Here is a 20904-nt window from a genome sequence, read left to right as displayed (position 1 = left end):
AGTTATTATTTTTAAAAAATAATTTTATTTTATTTTTTTAATTTTATTATTTAAATATTTTTACCACGAAAATTATCCCTATAAGCATTTTAAAATATCCCCCCCACGCGCTAAGGTATCCGTGTAACTCCCCCGCACTAGCTTAGGCATGTACATACAATACATACGTAGTCCGCCCTACAATACAGCGGCTGCTTGGGAATCGCAGGGCTCTAATTGGTCGAAGCTCGTCTTCAGCAGCAGCCCGTCATGTCCGTTGTCGATGATGAGCTCGATCCTTCTAGGAACTTAGCTCCCAGCCCATCAAAAAGATGATACATATGTATGAAACAGAGCTTCTTTTTTTTCTCTTTCTAATAGTTTCCGTCTGGCTCTTACCTAGTTAAAACCAATCCTAAGCTTTATGTATTAATCTCTCAGCTTGCTTTTAACTCTCCACGTCACGCACCGCTTCCAATCCGTCATTTAATACCTACCTACCTACACTACACTACACTACACTACACTACATACGCACGCAAAATACCCCGGTAGGCTACCACTTATTTAAAAATAGCCAGAATGGCCTCGGCGACGGGAATACCCCAACATCCCCCGGTGGATTCGGACAACGGACAACAAGACGATCAAGAGCCTCTGCTAGGCCACCCGGGGGATGTTTCTCAAAGAGACAACGCTCCCGTAGTCAAAAACCTCGTCATTGGTATAGTTTCGTTTTTTCGTCTTCTCTTCTGTTAACATAGATGTCATGTTCTTCGAGTCCTTGCCCCGCCTTCGATTCTACAAAGATATCTTAGTTATAGTGTAACTATAACTATTCGTTGCTCAATAAATACTACCTACCGTGCCCACTGCTACTATACATACTATTCTACTCTATTCTACTTCTACGATGCCAAAGCTCATACAATCCTCAGGCACCGGCGTAATCGCCGAGGCTGGCGGCATCCTCCTCGTAGCCTCCGTCTGGGCCGCCGTCTTCCTCAACGGGCCGCTGATCCTATTCTCGGTGCACCCTCTCGCGCAATCGGTCGGCCTGCTCGTGCTCATCCAGTCGATCCTCGTCCTGCAGCCCACGCACACCGGCGCCCAGAAGCAAGTCGGCCAGAAGATCCACGCCGGGCTAAACTTCCTAGGCATCGTCACCTTCGCCGTCGGCGTCATCAGCATCGAAGTCAACAAGTTCATAAACAATGGCCCGCACTTCCACTCCGTCCACGCGTACCTGGGCGTCATCGCCTCGTTCTGGCTGCTGGCCCAGTATCTAGTTGGGTTCACGATGTTCGCTGTCCCGAAGCTGTACGGCGGCGAGGCGCAAGCCAAAAGCATCTGGAAGTACCATCGCTCGAGCGGCTACGTCCTGCTCTTGTTCCTTGCGGCTACTGTGATCAGCGCGACGCGGACTGACTACAACCTGGACGTCCTAGGGCTGAGGCTGTGGGCCACGATCGTCATCGCGCTGTTGATAGTTATTGGCGTCTTCCCGCGGATTAAGAAGCAGAAGCTGGGCTTTTAAAGCAATGCTACCTCTTAGAAGATACGATGAGAAGACGCAATTGTCCAAACAGCATGTAGCGCATTGCAAAATGATGATATTTTACAGTGTACACCTTGGCAGTTCGTGCCAGGCATGTTAGGTAGTTTTATAGGGTTTTATATCCCTTTTCTATACTTTCTCTCCGGTGTTTGGCTATGGCGTCAAATCATCGATTCGGTTGGTTCGGTACTGGAGTGTTCATCCTAATGGAGTTCTACGCAATTTTTGGTATACGGTTATATTCATGGTGGATGTGTAAAAGTGCCGCTTAGCATGGCAGGATGCCTCGTGTTGGAGTCAGGAAGGCTAGGGTAGTAATAATAAAAGATGCAGCATCCTATCGAATTATGGTCTTCTCGTGGGTTTGGAGATGAAAGTTATATTAACAGTATCCATCAGCAAAAGCTTACTCTAAAAACTCTGCATGACTATAACCAAGTTTATAGTATTATCAAGACTGGTATGTGCAACCAAATGTTATGTTGAATAACAACTTACGCATTACATGTATCTCCGCGTACATTCCATCGTCGTAAAAGTAAACGAGACAGTAATTACGGACAAGTCAATATTATTGCAATGACATTTTAATTCCCTATGTTAATTTACTGAATACAAAATATATCAATTTCTGATTAAACCAACCAACACACATTATTACCAGGCATTACTCTTTCCTCCCGATCACCATAACTCACACGTAGGGTCCTTCACCGGGCACTTAAAGGCTTCCCTGAATGCCTTCGAGTTAGCCGTCGTCCCTAACACGCGCGCAAATGTCGGCGAGTGCGGGTCTGTGTAGATGCGTCGGATGGCTTCTTCCTTGCGGTTCTTACCGCACCACCAGTTGGCGTAGAAGACAAAGAAAAGTTGGTCTTGCGTGAAGAAGTTCAGCCCGGGGAGATTCTGGTCGGGTGATGTCTCCGTCCGGCTCTTCCACGCCGCGAAAGCTGCCGAGACACCGCCTGCGTCGGCAATGTTTTCTCCTAGAGTAAGTCTTCCGTTGACGTGTAGGGGCTCGCCATTGTTGCCCTGGACGGTGAAGTTGCTGTACTGGTCCACGAAGCAGTTGGCGCGCTTGTCGAATTCCTGTACCGTGTTGTTTGTCCACCAGTCGGTGAAGTTTCCATGCTCGTCGTAGTGTCGGCCCGAGTTGTCGAACGCATGGGAAAGCTCGTGGCCGGCAACCGATGCAAAAGCACCGTAAGATACGTAGCTTGGTAGCTCCAACTGGAAGACGGGGAACTGCATGATACCGGCCGGGAAGACGATTTCGTTTCCTACCGGGTTGTAGTAGGCGTTCACAATGTCGGCTTGCATACCCCACTCGCCGTGGTCAACTGGCTTTCCAAGAGCCGACCAAGTCCTGTTAGTTTCTTGGGCATTGCTCGATAAAGTGTTGTTGAAGAAGGAATCGGAAATTTTTAAGCCCCTGTAGTAAGCTTGCAATGCCTCCGGATTTGTTATGTTCGGGGAGGTCGTTGGGAAACCAATCTTCTGGTCGATGTTGTTCACCTTGTTGACGGCTAATTTTTTGACCGAGTCATCCATCCAACTGAGATCATTTAGCTTCGAAATAAATTGCTTCTTGATATCAAGTATGATCTGGTCACCAAATTCCTTTGCTTTGTCCGAGAAGGTCGCCTCAATATAAAATCGACTTAATATCCAACCCAGTGTAGAATCAACATAACCGACACAAGTCTTCCATCGCTCAGTCTTAGTGTCGGGATCCTAAAAACTGTTAAACATTTCCTACCCTTGAGTATAGGCAATAGATAGATACGTACCCTTCCGGATAGAGTGTTGGAAAAGCGAACAATCGGCTGAACTTCTGGTCCTTCGACGTAAGAAGAATATTGGTTCACTAGTTGCCAAACTAGATAGCTTTGCACGGTGGACTTGGAAGTTTTAGAGAGGATGTCTGAGACATTGCCTAGGAACTCCGGGAATGCTAATAGCATTGTATCCGCTGTGTAGTTCTGGGGAGCTAAGGCCTTGACGATAGAGTCTAGCCCGATTGCTGGACCGATCTTACCGGTATCAGCAACCTTGACGATGTTATAGTATTTCTAAACTGGTCAGCTCTGCCCGCGAACCTTTTATTAGATGAGTAATTTTACTCACAGTGACATCTGATTGATCCTCGGGAGGAGGCGTTGCCGCCGCAATCTTCTTCTCGAGTTCGACGACAGATTGAGCAAGTTCTTTAGCTGATGATTTTGAAGACGTGTTCGGAAGGAGGCTAGTGAAAACGTCTCCTAGCATGGTTTCATACTTGCTCACGGTGTCATTATCCTGATAGTATTCTGGCGAAGGCAAAGTTAACCCTGCTGGGTATGCTTGGACAATTACCACATCAGGGTTCTTGTCATCAGCGCCAGCAGTAAGGCCCACAAAGGAAGACACCCCTAATTTTTCTAGGAGTAGAATAGTATCACTAAGAGCAGGATAGTCGGCCTCTTCAAGTCGCGAATCGCTCCCATAAGCATCGTCAACAGGGAAAGACGTGATGACTTGGTTAATTAAGTCGACAAGGGGCTTAACGCCTACTTTCTGAAGAGTTGCTTCGTCTAAGCATGAGTTGTAAGCGTCCTGTATCATACGGAAATTCTCTTCGTCGGTAGAAGCAGCAACCTTGACGAGATTCTGCGGCGAAAACGAAGAGTGCTATAAAGTATAGATTAGCAAATTATAACCGAGACTTGAGGATCAGGATAGTATGACCATATTTCAATACATCCTCCTATGTATATTATAGGGCTGAGAGGTTGAAGTCGAACGTCAAATCAAAGTGAATACGCGCTTACCTTTGAAGTGGTTGGATAAGGAGACTCTAGGATATGTCTAAGGGTAGTTTGACCATTTTCAGACATGATAGTCCCTGTTGAATAAGAGGACTTGTCCTGCGGAATGTCATGACGGTTGATAAATCCATCACAGACAAGAGTGTCAAAGTTCGTGCATGGATCGATTGTCTTATAATCCGGAGATAGATTATCTATTATTACGATAAGCTCCTGCTTAGTAGATTAGGGATTACGGGAATTGACTAACAGAGGATCTCGGACGCTGCGTGAATACACTACGGTAGATATATAAGTTAACAACTTCCATTTTTCAAATTGTTGGGGTTTTAGGCTGCTTTCGAGTAAAATTACTCCTCAACGAGCTCGGTTATAGTGCCCTACTTTCAAGAAAAGCCATAGGGGATAAGGGAACTCGAAGTGCTACATACAGCCGGTGACAGACATAAGGACGAAGAATTCATGCTAGGCTTCCGTCGGGCACGTGACAGGACTATAATAATGTTAGAAGATGACTTCCGAGTAGATGCAAGGAAGTATATCAAAGATAGAAAGTTAAAGTTTTGGTGAAGGAGTGAGAGATGAGTTTATGGCAAAATTGCAGATGTGAGGTTGCAGGCTCGAGTCGAATGTGATCAAGTGGGGAGGAAGAATTCACGGATGAATGTAATTTTTCTTTCCTTCCAGTCCACAGATTGCGTCGGGGTACGACATCCGTCTGGTCCATATACCTAGCCAAAGACTCCCAGCATCTAGTCGACGGGATAAGAAACATGGTAACATAACACAGAGTTTGAGCTCAGTGATACTTTTAAATGAGTAGTGTATTTACGCAAAAGGGCCAACATCATGAAAACTAGCAACTCCAACATCTAATAGACTCAAGAAGGAAATGGCGGTATTATCTCGGGGAAAGCACTTACGGCCAGATAAAATTAATATTACGATGAAAGCGACGATGAGAAAGGCGCTCACAACCAGCGATACCCAGCGGCGGCGCCTCCAGGTTCTAGCCAGATTATTAAGAAGGGCGAGATCTTCTTGCGTAGTCGCATCCCTATTGCTCTCGTCGACACGGTTATTAGTTGCATCAAGCAGGGGTGTCCGTTCTGTCCGTTCGCCATTTGGACGCTGACTTTGGTCAGCCATGGTTGTTGATTGATGACGATGGATTCGAGCTCTTATGAGAGTATTAAATTCGATCTTCGTGGAATAATCCTCCTACAGCTTAGCTACCTAGATAATAGCGGGTTGCACATATCCGTAGTTATGAAGTCGTTACAAATAGTAATCAATACAAATACGTATGAGATGATGAGGTGACGTTCAGACGAGCTGGGCGTTTGGGTGGTAGGTGGTAAACGGGAAAGACAAGTTGAAATCTACAATGGCGGCTTGTCGACGGAGTAGGTAGCAGAACACCCCGTAAACTAAGCCCGAATAGGATATGGAGCACCTAATTTCTGGGGTAGCTACTTTATTTATCGTGTATGCTAGGTTCTGATTGGTTTAAGGGCGTTACTAATAGTTATGTAGCACGCGGAAGCTTATCCTGGTATGCCTGCCCAGACTTCCAGAAAGGGGCTAGTGGAGCTAGCTGATGGGCTGACAGGAACGAACGATGTCTCTCTACCGAATTCGCGAGGCTTCTTTCATCATCATTTGGTCTTAAGCTGTTCCCAATAGCTACTACGAAACGGCTATTGCTGGGCACTTACCACTTAACCTTCACTTTAATATTATGTTTCTCTCTAGACAGGTAAGACGAATTTGTCAAATGTGTGTTACGTAACACTTCAGACTTTAGTTTGCCGATTGAATCAACACATGGTAAATGCTTAGGTAACTACTTAAGCCGTGGGTCTTGGAGAAAACATCGAGTAGCTAATCAACAACGGATAGAGTTGTCTACTTCAAAGAACCACTGAAACATATTCACGTGCGCCATCGAGACTTAAGAACACTCGATTTTAAGATTACGATTAAGTTATAATATGTTTGCGTTCAATATGTCACTGAACGTAGATACCTCTAGCTAGCAAATGGCGCTGCAAGTATCTATCTTAGGAGGTATTCAATTATATCAAAATTTCAAGTCATCAACTATAGGAATATTAGTTTATAGTAAATATTAAATATGACGCTAAAGACTAGACTTCACCTTTCATTTTAGAAGAGAGGCTTATCCATGTGTTAGTTAATTGGCTCGTTCCAGGACTACCTAACTACTTGTTAATATAGGTAAAGAGGCAAGTATATGCATGCATGCATTGAGACTTAATATAAAGAGGTACCTATGTACTTAAGCCTCATTGCCATAGCAATCCCAACCGTAAGTTAAATTGTATGGCTTGATGACGCATTCTCAACCGAACTCGCTTAAAGACTTATTGACGAGGCCTTTAAGCGCTTCAGAGTTGAAAATGTTGCCCTTTCATTAGGACCCATGCATCCGTATTCACTTAACTAAACTAACGCGCGTACGAACTCTCAGACCACCACGAGAGCGACCTTGTTTCAGAACGGGAGGGTGTTCTAAGTATATCCTACACGACTTCCTTTCACGCTAAGATCTCGATTGCCTGATTGATTCAACTGTAGTACTATAAAGAACGGGGTATGACTTGGATATCTCGTTACAGGTATGACTTTCCATAAGACCACCACCTTTCTTAGATAAACGCACATGTTTCATAACTGTAACGTTGCCAGTGTTGTTGTACAAGCGTTAATATCATAAGACCAGAAACCACATCCGCATAGGCTTACACTAGATAAAATTTTAAGGCCCAGGGCTTGCACCATAGATAATGTGTATTGAGCCTCATGGATATTCTTCCTGGGAAATGGTATACACCACATACTCGTACTGCTACACAGTCTCTCGAAACTTATCGCTCGGTAGGGTAGTTGGCTTCTTTTGGGACTTACTTCCGATTGGAATTCTCTTGTGCTGAGAATTCAATAGCCTACTGGACATTTCTCTGTTACCCCTACCGTTAGTGTGAGGAATAAAAACATTAAGCCCCGTGTATATGACTGAAGAGATACGTAAAGATAGGAGTTGGGTCTTGAATGGGTTGGATGACGGAACAGCCCGGTTTAGTGAAATCTATTCAAACGTGTACTTATATCTATATCTATTTTTGGGTTCTACGGGTTCATACTCCAACCCTTGTACATCACCTTCTCATCCTTTCCGTACCATGACGATGCTACATGATCACGTAGAATTTGCGTAGGTAATCCAAGAAAAATACGAGCCTGGTGAATACGTCCCCCGAACCCGTTAACCCACGCCTGGGATGTCACTCCGCATCCCTGGCAGGTTAAAACAAACACTGCATTGTTGAAGCTTCTCCCTTGTCACCGGAGACCTGTCCGCTTCAATTAAAGACTGGCAGCCTTGCTCAGGGACGATAGCACCACAGCTCTTAAGCCCTAGGAGATATAGACTCGTTATCCTTGTATAGCCTTCTGCACGCCGTCGATGCTCGTAGCCTTGTATAGTTGGATTGAGACAGCGTACTTGCGGTGAATACGCCGACCATACATACATAAGCGACCTGCGGCCAATATATGTCGTGTATTGATGTTTTGTCGGAACTATTTTGACGTTGGGGGGACACCTGACAAGAGTTGGCATGTTTTCATCAGTCCACTCTCCTACAATCCTTCAATGTCGAGGCAACCCTACTTCATAAGCCTTCAGCCATGGTGTAGAGGATTCATAGCGTATCGCTGCTGATATCCCACGGGGAGGGGATAGGAGGGTATCAATGTAGAACCCTTACTGACTGGCTGGCTGGCTGGTTGATACAGCCCCGCGACTACAGCGGACGAAATTTCCCTCATAGAGAGCAGTAGAAGTAGAAAACTCACATAAGTACGTCAATGGCTTGCCTAGAAGGGCCTGCGAGGAGTAGGCTACTTCATTACCCTATGAATAGTCTTGCTAGACCACGAGGGAAGCCATTCTTAATCCGTTGGGGGGCTGAGTATTGCCTCCAAGACCACCGATATGTATATTGTCAGACATACTTCGTTGCCTAGTCATGATATTGGCTTGTAACGTATTGGATATGTAGCGACACTCGAAGCTACAGCTCAGGAGTACGATCTCAACCGATAAGGGGTAAGCCACTCAATCATAATGATATGTCGTGCGACGTTGGTGATGGCTTTCGGCCTCCACATGCGCTGCACATGCAGTCTAACTATCTCGGAAGGACGAGTGCGGATCGGAATAGGTAGGAGCGAATAAAAGCTCAGGTATTCCCGTTGGTTTTGATCTCCCTATCTATATATCACGGGGAGACGATCGGTGTGGAATTTCTCAGTAACCCCCCCGAGAGACCGGCGTGAGACAACGTAGATCGTGTGTGCCACGTCTAGGTTAAAAAGCTTAACGATGAGAATTCACGCCATACCATCTTTCTATTAGCCTACGATTTGATCGAATATCGACGAAGCAGATCGTGGGAAGCTGATGGTCACGCGAAGGACAAGCGTAGCAGCAGCCCTAGGGAGCTTCTCTAAACCGCTTTGAGTATTGTCCGTGTAGAAGAAAAGCCTATTTTAATGCTCCATAGGCGGGTAAGTGGATAATGACCTGATTGTCCCAGGTGGTTGGGATGCAGAGAGAGAGAATAGCTGTGGGCCTTGGGCAGACGCTATTCTCAGCTGTAAGTCGAAGAAAAAGACTGCCGGGGCGCAAGCGAGAAAAAACTCGGCCGGCAAGTTTTCCGCGAGGGAGTACACTAGGTTAATTCGTGCTAAGAGCCATTATCCATATTTACATACATTAGGTACGGATTACTCCAGGATATATTACTTAAGCCACAATATTCTCTTCGTTTCGAGGGCCGTACAAACGCCCCTGATAGAGACTATTACTAATATCGATTCTCATATTTTCTGTCATATTTTTATCGTGATCATATCTTGGCCAGGTCATGTAATGATTCCCGCACGATGCCATATTTTGGAGGTGTTAGAGACGTTGAAGTGGTTTTAATCAAGAATTTCTTTTCTCCAAATTAAATTCCAAGGCCGAATATCTTGTTTGTGAGCGTCATGATTTCCATGCTGGTTGCGCGGGGTTCTCTGTATGAGAGGTTGAGACAATGGTTTATTCATTAATCCATCTTGGTCCGTTAGCATGTACGACGATACGTAGAAAACGAGAAGACCTTTAATCTCCGGAACGGATTATTGGTATACTACGCAAACTCCGAGTTTGTATAGGTAGTTAAGTGGACAAGCTGACAAGCTGTCAATGCCCCTGGTTTCTTCTATTGGCCATAACGATAGGAATTGCTTCGGGTCACAGCATCATCGATAAAGGAGTTATGTGCGATACCACGCGAGCTGAGACATATTTCGTCATTTTGAAACACTTTCTACAGACGGGGTTATGCCTTACTGTGGATGTGTATACCTAACAAGGTATAACGAGCTTGTGTGCGTCGAAGGTATGAAACAGTTGGAGGGTTTGAGACGAGGGCCGAATTCTCCAAAAACCATACAGACAGTACAGACGATAGACCGACCATACAGTAAGCTGCATACATATGAAGTTTTACAACCGAACTACTACGGGAGTAAAGCAATTTTTTGCGATGGTGCAATTAAAGAATACGGTGTTATCATTACTAGCATAGCATAACTTTTACGAAGTATTTTGAGAAACATCTTATTATTCTAAACTATCGTTATTTTATCATTCTACCACTCCATCCGATTTGCCCTGCATTACGGCACGGATACGTATGTAGAATCCTGGAATCTCAAAATCTGGGTTAGGAAATTTGCGATTTCGAGCACCCTACTCCATCGGGATCGGCAGCACGACCATTTTAATCGTTATGTATTGGAACGACAGCTTGGTGGTACGTAGTGCTAGTAACCAAAAAAAGAACCTTCAACATTTAAATGTACGGTAAATGTAAATGTTTAGCAACAACATTCCCGACGGACAAGCTCATCCGGCAGCTAACATCCGTGCAACAAATTATAAAATTCCATGCAAGTGAGATGACGTACACAATGCAATGACGCACTTGGCTCATGTTCGTACTACTCCAAGTAGGCAGGTCTAGGTACTCATGTACTTTCCTACCGACCTGCATTGCATCTGCCATTTGGAGAATAAGCTCGCTATGTCCCTTTTTTCCCTTTCCAGCTTTACCGTATCAAGTCGATTGAACACTTCATTTGAAAGGATGGGAAAGTCTCAATACCAGAATACATACTCGAGTGACAGGACTATCAAAATCTACCACCCCCTCTTCTTTTGCCTCGCCTCTTAAAAAAGACTACCTAGCAGAACTACCTGCATGGCTACGTGCGTACATAGTAGTTATTAATAGTTGCATCTACTATAACTAGAAGGTTGGGTCAACGAGGGCTAGGGCCGGGAAGATCATGAAAGCATTCGTCCGTTCAAGACTCCAACCCCCCACCCCCTATTTACCTAACGTAGTGTATGGATGTGACTTTTTTTATATATGTACTCGCGCTTGACCGCTCATTATTTCTTATCGACAAAGGGACGAATTACTGACCCTTCAATGACACAATAATGCGTTGATACGTAGTATGTCGAGGTCACGTTGGTTTGTACCTATTTGTGATAACAGATATATCATCAAATTAATCCGTACTTCACTTCGTATCGCAAGTAGGGAACCTTCAACCATCTCCCTCACGCGTGCGGGTTTATAAATAAAAAAAGAAATAGTAATTTTTTTTAATATCCGCTACCTCGCTCGGAGCTATTTGACAACGCAACCTGGCAGCTCGCAAATTTGTGACGAGGCGAGGTCACATGAGAGGATGGAGGGCCAGTCAAACTGCACAGCTGAGAGGTAACAGTGGGTGCCGTTGTCAAGTGGTTAAATGGGATTGTGTATTTTCTTTTTCAGGGTTCGGGGCTGTGGGCTGTAAATGAAGAATTGAAGATCCAAGGCATGCGAGAGTTGGAAGAATTGGCTCCCTCGGCTGGGCGGGGAAACAGATTACCATTGCGCCGTAACCCTGTTAAGGGTACTATTAAGGGTACTAAGTACACTACTGTTAGTTAAGGGTACTGCTAAGGGTACTTTTCGAGGGTACTTTTCGTAGCGTCGTCTGTCTTGATTGGGTAGAAAGAGTCCAAGAAATGCAATTATGAACGTGGACATACAACCCACCTGCCTTGTCCCCCTAACCAGTCAAACCAGTCAAAATCCTCATGCCTGTCTTTTAATTTTTTAGTGTACCCGCTGTATGGATGTACCGATGCAACTTTCAAGCTCTCTCCCTTCCCCCCTTCCGCCTGATGTTGTTGCAGTTGCTGTAGTTTAGCCAGTGGAAATGGCCAGCACCACCGTTATTACTATTACTTCGCTGCTAATTATTTCCTCTTGACTTGCCTACCCTAAAACACCGTTTTAACACCATTGCAACCGAGCTGAAGTAAGAAATCCAAATTAATCGGGAAGACATTTTCAGGTCGTTGTCGCCGCCCCTAACACCTTAAGTAGCTTATTTGACTTATTTGACTTATTCGACTTACATACGCTAATACGCTATATTCAACTTATACGCCACCATCGTTCCCGAATCGAATATAGAACCGTATCAATTGCTAGCGAGAACACTGTCTGACGTAGGTAGTGACCTAACCGGCCGCTGACTAGCGATGAGCCTTGCAATCGACACAAGGCAATGCCACTTACCGGTTTTGATCTGTCCTAGCCGAAAAAGAATCACATCCTTATTCCTCACTGTTACTGTCACCCAACCAACATACGGCAATTCAAACACCTAATTCTCCATCGTATGCTGTCTGATTTCCTCTATCGTCGAATACCTCTTGGATTAGACGGAGCGAATGCCGAGATCACGAGCACGTAGTGAGATCCGTCCCCGATACTGCCGCATGGGGGCGCCGTAAACGAGGAATGCCACCCCATCACCACTACTCAACCTCGGACGAACCACGTAACCTCATCACGCCGTCGCTCTCCTCTTTCTCTAACTATGACACTAATGTCCTTGAACCATTGAATATCGAGAAACAGAGTAGTCCTACTGGGACTAGTTTCTCTGAAGATATATCCGATTCCATGCGAAACTCGCCAGGCAGCGCGGTAGGGCCAACAAATCCCGATGCACCCTGGCTAACTCTCTCTTCCTCAAGTGTAGACCACATTAATTTGCGAGGTGGTAGTAGTGGATTAGACGCGGTCGGTATTGGGAAATCCCCATCCGTCGCCGGAGATGTACAATTGGAAAATGATGAATTGCGGCGAGGAACTACAGGAGCTGGCACGGGCGCGAGGAGTAACGTTAGGGATGCTAGCATTGCAGAGACTTCATCCAAGGTCTTAGAAAATAAACGGTCTATTACCGAGTATCGGGCGCGGCTTGCTAGGGAAATGGAACGTCGGGAATACGCGGTTCGAGGCTCCCCCTCGCCTTCGAGAAATGTATCGGAGAAGACACGCATCTCACCTATTAAGGAAGAGTCTAGCACGACACCTTCGCCGACAAATAGTTCTGACGTTCCGACTGCTTCGAGCGAATCTAACAGGACAGTCCGCGGTGGTATGACCCCGGGCTTCACGGCTCGGACGCCGTCATACCCCTTTCCACGCATGGGTACCCCTAATTTCACCTCGACTTACCTACATAATGTTTTTGCTCAGCAGTCTCAAACTGGAGTCGTGAATGCTGCCGGCGCACAGTTTGGTAGTTTTGTCCTGCACGACCAGCTAAGGTCGGACCCCTCGTCCCCGGCCTCTGCAATGACATTTTTACCCACCGGAGTTACTACCAAGTCCTCGAGTCTTGACTTCCCTACGCCTAATCTTTATGACTTAACGTTGATGCTCTCGGCGGAACCTGGCTTGGAGGCCTGGTGGAATACCGTTGTCCAGATTATGACTGGATATTTTAAGGCCGAGAGGGTAACTCTTTCTATCCCAGCTGACCCGACAGATGTTGAGAATGTACCTTGGGGACAAAAAGCCACTTATAACGCTTTAGAAGAAGATGACTTAAGTATGGGATATATCGCGAAGGGGACTAGTGTTTTCACCAAGAGCGTAGACGACCAGTCCGAACCTTTACCGGGCCACGAAGGACCTCCGAAGGATGACAACCCCAAACGTCCGGTGATTCGAAACCGTCATTCTTTTACGGCTTATGAAGATAAAAAGGATATTGGAGAGATGGACAAGGACCAAGCTTCTAGCTCAACTTCTCAGCGGCCGAGTCAGATCAAAAGGAGCAAGAGTTATTATCCGAGTGGTGATAAGTATGATCCAACCTCGCCTCTTCCTACGTTGAACAGACAGGCATTAGAGGAGCACGATGCTATCGAAGAGCAGCAGCCCGTTCCAACGTGGGAATCGAAGCTAGAGCCTAAGCGAGATGTTAAAGGTCGTCTGCTCCCGGTGTTGCAAGGCCTTGATTTTGAAGCAGATCCGCTTATTGATCATAACGGTATCACTCGAGTTGTTGAGCGAGGCAAAGTGATTGCTCTGACTCGCACTTACCCCTATCTCGATCCAACTTCTGAAGAGAAACAACAACAATCTAAGAGTACCAAAGCCGCCCTATCTGAAGAGTCCCGGAAGTTGGCAAGAAAGCCTACAAGGACCGAGTCCCAGACGAAATTATCTTCATTACTGGCAAATGCGAGCGCACCTCGATCTCTAAACCGAAATTTTAAATCGCTATCTGCAGATAAAAAACTTCCTAGTTTGTTTTCAGCCTTAGATGATATTCCACCACGACCTCCTACTCCGAAGTACGAAGAATATGAACAAGCGCCTCCGTCGCCATGGTCTCAATCCCCAGCACCTTCACCCGCCGTTCGAGCCGATCCCTCGGAAAACCCCTTTTTCACAGACGCCGTAGTTGACGAAGAGTCGTTCAACCCCGGTCCGAGTCCGCAGGACTATTCATCGGCACAACCTCTCGAGACTATCGGTGTCGATAACTCTTGGACTGTTCTCCATGTCCCACTTAACCACGTCCTCCTTTCAAAACCGCCTCAGAAATTCAAGTTAGACCCCTCTGCATTAGAACAGAAGGCTTCTCAGCGGGGCCATACCGAACCGAATGTAAGTTCTGCCATGTTACATGAGCGCCCATCTACCGAGGATTTAGCCAAGAAGAACAAGCATTTGCCTATTGCGATATTGTCGATCTTAACCCCTATTATACCCTATCCCTCCAACTTGCGCCACTCTCTTGAACACCTGGCACCTCATTTAGCGGCAACTTTTTCTCTCTGTCGACATTATTCAACTCTTGAGACAGAAGTAATGGGTCTTCATCGGAAAAGACCCTCTACTAGCGGCTTTGGTGCTATTGGCCCCGATGGACGACCAGTAGCGGACCCTGTTATGCTCGCTCATTTTAATGCTGCGACGTCTGAAGATGCGTCTCAGCGGTCGGTTACTGGAAGCCTTACTAGCCCTAGTGAATACTCTGGCCCTTCAAGAAGTATCAACGCCTCACCTAATGGAACTCCGCTCTGGGATTCTAGCTCTTTTGGATTATTCGTTGAGAGGCGAACTGCTGGTACCAGCCCCGGCCAGCCGGGAGGTGACAGCTATTTCAGTTCGGTCCCTAGGAACGGAGGGATTCCCGCAGAACCGCCAACTCCAGGATCGTTAACTCAGCGTACTCCTCGAGTAGGTAATAAGGAAGGCGGCCTTACCTTTGGCAAGCAGCCCAGGCGATCAGGAAGCCTTCTGCAACACCAGCAAGACCTAAGCTCAATTGAGAAGGAAGCCGAAAGCTCGCAGGTTATATTCCGTAATGTTGATCCTTTTGATGAGGTAGTGATAAACCAAATATCAAAACCAAGGCCTACGTCAAAAGACACTTCCGATGTTAATATTGGCACGGAAAGCCAGCAGCTACGGTCGGATGCTGACGACAGTCGGAAGAGGTTGTCTAGTCAGAGCATATCACTCGGTGGTCATAAGCATACTATGCTACACTCGTACGGCGGGGACTTCTCGTCAACCTTTCAGTCCTTACCGCCCAGCACGTCTCTGCTCACAAAACCCACGTCACAATGTACAACGCCGATTCGATCTGCGTCTGCGTCTGCGCCGCATGTAACTATGCTCCCGCCTTCGGACCGACTAAAAGGACTTATGCTGGACTTATTACCGGTGCACGTATTTGTTGCATTGCCAGTGCACGGGGAGATTGTTTGGGTTAATAGTAGATATTTAACTTATAGAGGCCAGACTCTCGCAGACTTGGTTGCAGATCCTTGGGGGAGTTTACACCCGGAGGATCGTGAGGAATATATGCGTGCGTGGACACATTCCCTTCGGTCGGGTGACCAATTTGCCCATACCGTCCGCCTTCGTCGCTTCGACGGTACGTATCGATGGCACCAAGCTCGGGCGGTGGCCTCTCGTGATAGGCGAGGGGTTATAGTACAGTTCATCGGCTCCTACATGGATATCCATGATCAGAAAGTTGCCGAGCTAATGGCACTCCGTCAAGAGGAGATTGAAGTCTCGGAAGCGAAGCATCGTCTTTTAGCAAACTTGATTCCGCAGATAATATTTACCGCAACTGAAAATGACGGGATCACATTCGCGAACGAACAGTGGCTATCTTACACCGGCCAGAGCGAGGAAGATGCGTTGGGATTAGGGTTTATAGATTTTGTACATCCGGACGATTTGGCGAAGTGTCGACTACCGGTAGAACGCTCGACAGCGGAGTTTTCCGTTAAAGAGAATACGCCCGATACACCTTCTCAAGACCCTGCGTCGGAGCACCACCCGATACATACAGGCGCACCAATGGGCAGCCTGGGTGCGTCTCGTCAAAACAGTTTCAGCTCGGCTCGCGAATTTGTCACAGCAGATCTAGGAGATCTTTTCAAGCAAGGAATTATCAAAGTTGCGACAGATAGCAACGGGCGGCTTTCCTACACGACCGAGGTGCGACTTAGATCTAAGACCGGCGAATACCGATGGCATTTGATTAGATGCGTGGAAATCGACGACGTTGGTTTCGGCAGTACCGCAAGTTCCTACTTCGGCTCGGCGACTGATATTAACGATCACAAGCTGTTGGAGGAGAAGTTAAAGGAGGCCATGGAATCTAAGGGCAGATTCCTCAGCAATATGTCCCATGAGATCCGCACGCCGCTCATTGGTATCTCTGGGATGGTGAGCTTTTTACAGGACACAACGCTCAACGAAGAGCAGAGAGATTATACAAATACGATCCAGACAAGCGCCAATAGTCTTCTCATGATTATAAACGACATACTAGATTTGTCCAAGGTCGATGCCGGTATGATGAAGCTGAACTTCGAGTGGTTTCACACTAGATCCCTCATTGAGGATGTCAACGAATTGGTATCGACAATGGCGATCGCGAAGAGGCTCGAACTTAACTATATCGTGGAGGAAAACGTACCTTCTTGGGTCAAGGGCGATAGGGTTCGAATCCGACAAGTGCTTCTTAATGTCATAGGTAACGCTATCAAGTTTACCAGCGTCGGCGAAGTCTTCAGTCGGTGTAAGGTCTACTCCAGCAGCGCGGACGATCTTTCCGAGAACCAGATTATGCTTGAGTTCTCGATCATCGACACTGGCCGAGGTTTTTCCAAAGAAGAAGCCGAACTTATATTTAAACCCTTCAGCCAAATTGATGGAAGCAGTACCCGACAACATGGCGGCAGTGGGCTAGGTCTCGTAATTTCAAGACAGCTTGTAGAGCTTCACGGAGGGAAAATGGACGGCAGTGCTGAACCCGGAAAAGGTTCGACGTTTACATTCACTGCCAAGTTTGGGTTACCAAGCGCCGATGACCATCCTCACGTGGCCAATACTCCACCAATGACCGCGTCCATACGATCCCCGGCAGAAGAGAAGCCAACACATTTGATCAAGCCTCTTCTGTTACAGAGAACTATGGAGTCCGCTCCGACTGCTAGTCCCAGCTCAGATGTTGTTGATATTACATCGCCAGTTGCCGCCGAGTCATCTGCTAGCTCGGATCCTTCGGTTCGGTCCGTTCATAGTCTGACTACTGCACGATCATCGATTTCGTCGGTTGTTGGTCTCACGCACTTCAGCGAAGCCGCAAAAGCCAGTGGACAAGATCTTTCCCAGATGAAATTAGAGATGCCTTTAAGAAAGATGTCACCTCAAATGGTAGCTACTCCGGACGGGTCTAAATCCCCCATAGGGTTGGCACAATTCCGCCCGCCAATGTACTCAATCCTCATCATCTGCCCTCAAAAATATAGCAGGGAAGCTACGACGAATCACATCGAGATGACGTTGCCAAAAGACGTTCCCCACCAAATAACGGCAATGACAAGCGTGGCGGAGGCTGAAGAGGTGATCGGCGGACACGAATCTGTCACATTTACCCATGTTGTTCTTAATCTACCCTCAGCCGAAGAGATTATAGGTGTTATTGATAAAATAATCGCAAGCTCTGGCGGCAAGACGTCGGTCCTAGTCTTGACGGACTCTGTTCAGAGACAGGCAGTTCTTAGGCTAGCATCAGATCCTGAGCACCAGAAGCTTTTGGAAGAAAAACGAATGATATTTGTATATAAACCCGTGAAGCCATCCCGGTTTGCGGTAATTTTCGATCCAGGGAGAGAGCGGGACCTGAGTGTGGATTTGAACCGTTCCAGCGCTGCACAAATGGTGGAAAGTCAGAAGCAAAGCTATTTGGACGTGGAGAAGCGGATCGGTAATAAGGGGTACAAGGTGCTTCTTGTCGAAGACAACCCGGTCAACCAAAAAGTACTGGTCAGATATCTCAACAAAGTGGGCATCGAGGCGGAAATTGCCGCGGACGGTGTTGAATGTACCGAGAAAGTGTTCGCACACCCGCCAAATCACTACTCTCTAATACTGGTAAGTTTAGCATGCATGATACCGGTTCGACGTGACGGCAAGCTGACTATTTTGTGACAGTGCGACCTTCATATGCCGCGTAAAGATGGCTACCAGGCTTGCCGGGAGATTCGACAATGGGAGGCGCAGACCAATTATCGGAAGCTACCTATCATCGCCCTGTCGGCGAATGTTATGTCGGACGTACAAGAGAAGTGTGCAGCAGCTGGCTTTAGCGATTACGTGACGAAGCCGGTCGATTTCGTTGACCTTAGCACGGCAATGTCGAAATTCTTCTGATGCGCTGCTGTCGGTGGACAGTTGAGTTGGTCCTTAGCAATCGCTGCTTTCAAGACATGGTGGATGCATCTGCATGGCGTTCCCAGGAGATAGAGTTTTTAAAAAAGGGACAGCGTTGTATACCACGATTACATTGTCGGATGGTCGAGGTTGGAGATTTAAAAATATTTGTATTTTCTGCTGAACGGGGCGTGTACCACTAGGATAGGGTAGAGCATAGGCCAAGACCCAAGGTTCACATACGGTTACGGGATCTGCGACGCTCTACTAGGAGGACTCTGTACAAATGCAGGCCGGCCATCAGTCGAGACGGCCAAACCCGTCCGGTAACATTCATCATTCATCATTCATGACTTGACGGCTTTACAACGGTATGTTTGCTAGAGGAGGAAAAAGCGGTTTATTGGTTTAGCTAGAAACGGCTTTCGAGGAATGGCCGGCAGAAGGGGAGACTTCCCGGCCGCTCTCGTTCTTCTTGACGAGATGTTCATCCGATAAAGGAGTTCAGGATTTGCATGTCTTTTTTATTTATTTATTTATGGGTAGGGAAGCCTGATGAGAGCGATATCACTTTAGTTTCAATTGTGTGGGCATAGTTATCAATTCGATACCAATCATGATACCGGAGGATTATTATCTTATTTTAATCTTTATTTTTGATCATTATATGTGATGCTACAATGCTAGAATACAATTATACTGGTATGATGAGTACCTGATCTAAAGCTGCATGATGCCGGGTTTTTTTTTTAAAAAAAAACAACGCAGAGCTTCTCTCTAAGTTAAGCATGTGCTCGAAACTTTTCACCTCCTTTCTCACTTGAGATTATTGACTGTTTGGGTATCTAGGTATATATTAATTCCAATCCCTCCTTGTTCCTCAATCTTCCTCGATAACGATACCCTTCGGTTCCTCTACCGGCGTATCATCATCCCCTTTCGCGGGCGTCTCACCATCTGCCTTTTCCGCCGTCTCTACCGCATCATCTTTCTTCGCATCAGCCCTAGCCTTAACACCTTTCGACGACGGCGCGGCAGCCACGGTAGGTTTATTACCACCATCTCCCTTTTCCGCCGCACCACCACCACCACCACCACCATTCTTAGCCTTGGCCTTCCTCGCCTTAGCCTTCTCGCGCCTCTCCCTATTCTTCCTCGTCTTCTCGTCGTCGCGCCTCTCCCTCTCCTCCCTGCTCTTCTCAAACTCCTCCTTGGCCTTCTCCTGCGACACCTCCTCGTCCATGCGCCGCAGCCGCTCGTACTCGCGCCGCCGGCTCGCCTTGTACACGTGGAACTCGCCCGAGCCGGCGCCGGCGCTCGAGCCCTGCACGTTGGTCACGATCTCCGGGGGCGGCGGCAGGTCCCGCTTGCGCGACGCGGCGGACGCGTCGGGGATCCGGATCTCTTGGTCGGGCTTGGAGAAGAGCGCTTCTACGACGTGGGCTTGGGCTGAGACGGGCGTTAGGGCGCGCTTCTTGGTGGGACGCTTGGAGCGCGGGTCTGCGGATGTCGGGATGCTTTCGGGGCCCTCGCCTGACATTTTGGCTTTTTTTTCCTTTTCTTCTCCTTCTTCGCGCGGGTCCGGTTGCTGGTTGCTTTTGGCTATCGGTCTAGGCCAGGGCGATCTGGCTTGTTCCTGGCTAGCTAACTAGCTACGCTACGTGTTCGATTGGCGCCGACCCTCCTCCTTCCCTATCTTCTGCCGTCGTTGGTTCCGAGGGGAGGCAGGCTCTTGCGATTCGGGGAACGGCGTCGTATGTTGGTGGCGTGACGAAGACGCCTTTTCTGGTAATGGTGAGAAAATAGGAGATGTTAGGTGCGTCGGCAAGTATGTAAGAGGTAGATTGGATCTCGAAGGAATGGCACCGGTGTAAATTGATTGATATGAAAAACGTCTGTGATAGCGTGTTTTATCACGAGGCTGAGATTGTGACAGGTGATTTTTGATGATGCTTACCCTATGATGGAAGATGCCGATGAGGCTAACTTCGTACACGGCAAAGATAAAAAAAGAGTGGAACTATTAACTTGGATGGTAATACCACACCAGCCCGGCACCAGCAAGACATAACCTTGAAAGTGACCCCACCGGGTGTACCTTCCACAGATGGCCCCTGCATCATCGTGCTTAGACAGCCAGGTGCAGCCTAACACTGGAGCCGAAATCGGGTTCATTGGTCGGTCAGATGGAGGGGTTAAAGTTTTAACCAATCAACAAACTTTATTTACAGGTGAGTTGAAGCTTTTTAGGCTTCTTCGCGCATGGTTTACGGGGGAGTCCCGACAGCTTGTTTCAAAGGCTTTCTTCCCCTCCAACCAAAACCCATGCACGGTTCCTACCTGACATAGTGCAAGAGTCAAAGCAAGC

General features: G+C 47.1%; 4 protein-coding genes across 4 annotated transcripts; 2 read left to right on the top strand and 2 right to left on the bottom strand.

The window, feature by feature from the left end:
• The first annotated feature begins 480 nt into the window (after nt 1–480).
• Nucleotides 481–1882, top strand: F5Y00DRAFT_223273 (eukaryotic cytochrome b561-domain-containing protein). The gene is made up of 2 exons (XM_048005848.1): nt 481–702; nt 917–1882. The coding sequence occupies exons 1-2, from the start codon at nt 562–564 to the stop codon at nt 1514–1516; spliced, it is 741 nt and encodes a 246-aa protein (XP_047869601.1). The 5' UTR covers nt 481–561; the 3' UTR covers nt 1517–1882.
• Nucleotides 1883–2108: 226 nt separating this feature from the next.
• On the bottom strand, nt 2109–5701 carry F5Y00DRAFT_223272 (endothelin-converting enzyme 1). The gene is made up of 7 exons (XM_048005847.1): nt 5268–5701; nt 4776–4837; nt 4595–4622; nt 4348–4538; nt 3665–4207; nt 3328–3609; nt 2109–3271 (listed from the first exon to the last, which is right to left on the bottom strand). Exons 1-7 carry the CDS (start codon nt 5491–5493, stop codon nt 2222–2224), a joined length of 2382 nt encoding a protein of 793 aa, XP_047869600.1. The 5' UTR covers nt 5494–5701; the 3' UTR covers nt 2109–2221.
• Nucleotides 5702–11817: 6116 nt separating this feature from the next.
• On the top strand, nt 11818–19177 carry F5Y00DRAFT_223264 (uncharacterized protein). The gene is made up of 2 exons (XM_048005846.1): nt 11818–18257; nt 18318–19177. Exons 1-2 carry the CDS (start codon nt 12291–12293, stop codon nt 18534–18536), a joined length of 6186 nt encoding a protein of 2061 aa, XP_047869599.1. The 5' UTR covers nt 11818–12290; the 3' UTR covers nt 18537–19177.
• Nucleotides 19178–19201: 24 nt separating this feature from the next.
• On the bottom strand, nt 19202–20418 carry F5Y00DRAFT_57164 (uncharacterized protein). Its single transcript, XM_048013827.1, has one exon. The coding sequence runs from the start codon at nt 20074–20076 to the stop codon at nt 19417–19419; it is 660 nt and encodes a 219-aa protein (XP_047869598.1). The 5' UTR covers nt 20077–20418; the 3' UTR covers nt 19202–19416.
• Nucleotides 20419–20904: the final 486 nt, after the last annotated feature.

Source organism: Daldinia vernicosa, assembly GCF_022497035.1.
Source record: "Daldinia vernicosa strain CBS 139.73 unplaced genomic scaffold F5Y00scaffold_2, whole genome shotgun sequence".
NCBI lineage: Eukaryota > Fungi > Ascomycota > Sordariomycetes > Xylariales > Hypoxylaceae > Daldinia > Daldinia vernicosa.
This window is presented reverse-complemented; position numbering and strand designations above follow the sequence as displayed.

What these genes read in the sequence shown, in the direction of transcription:
- F5Y00DRAFT_223264 (XM_048005846.1), top strand. Translation starts at nt 12,291, where the DNA reads ATGCCACCCCATCACCACTACTCAACCTCGGACGAACCACGTAACCTC. An exon ending in ATCACTACTCTCTAATACTG is followed by an intron (nt 18,258 to 18,317) that starts GTAAGTTTAGCA and finishes ATTTTGTGACAG; the next exon opens with TGCGACCTTCATATGCCGCG.
- F5Y00DRAFT_223273 (XM_048005848.1), top strand. Translation starts at nt 562, where the DNA reads ATGGCCTCGGCGACGGGAATACCCCAACATCCCCCGGTGGATTCGGAC. An exon ending in TAGTCAAAAACCTCGTCATT is followed by an intron (nt 703 to 916) that starts GGTATAGTTTCG and finishes ATACAATCCTCA; the next exon opens with GGCACCGGCGTAATCGCCGA.
- F5Y00DRAFT_223272 (XM_048005847.1), bottom strand. Translation starts at nt 5,493, where the DNA reads ATGGCTGACCAAAGTCAGCGTCCAAATGGCGAACGGACAGAACGGACA. An exon ending in CCTTATGTCTGTCACCGGCT is followed by an intron (nt 4,623 to 4,775) that starts GTATGTAGCACT and finishes TATCTACCGTAG; the next exon opens with TGTATTCACGCAGCGTCCGA. An exon ending in CGCAGCGTCCGAGATCCTCT is followed by an intron (nt 4,539 to 4,594) that starts GTTAGTCAATTC and finishes TCGTAATAATAG; the next exon opens with ATAATCTATCTCCGGATTAT.
- F5Y00DRAFT_57164 (XM_048013827.1), bottom strand. Translation starts at nt 20,076, where the DNA reads ATGTCAGGCGAGGGCCCCGAAAGCATCCCGACATCCGCAGACCCGCGC.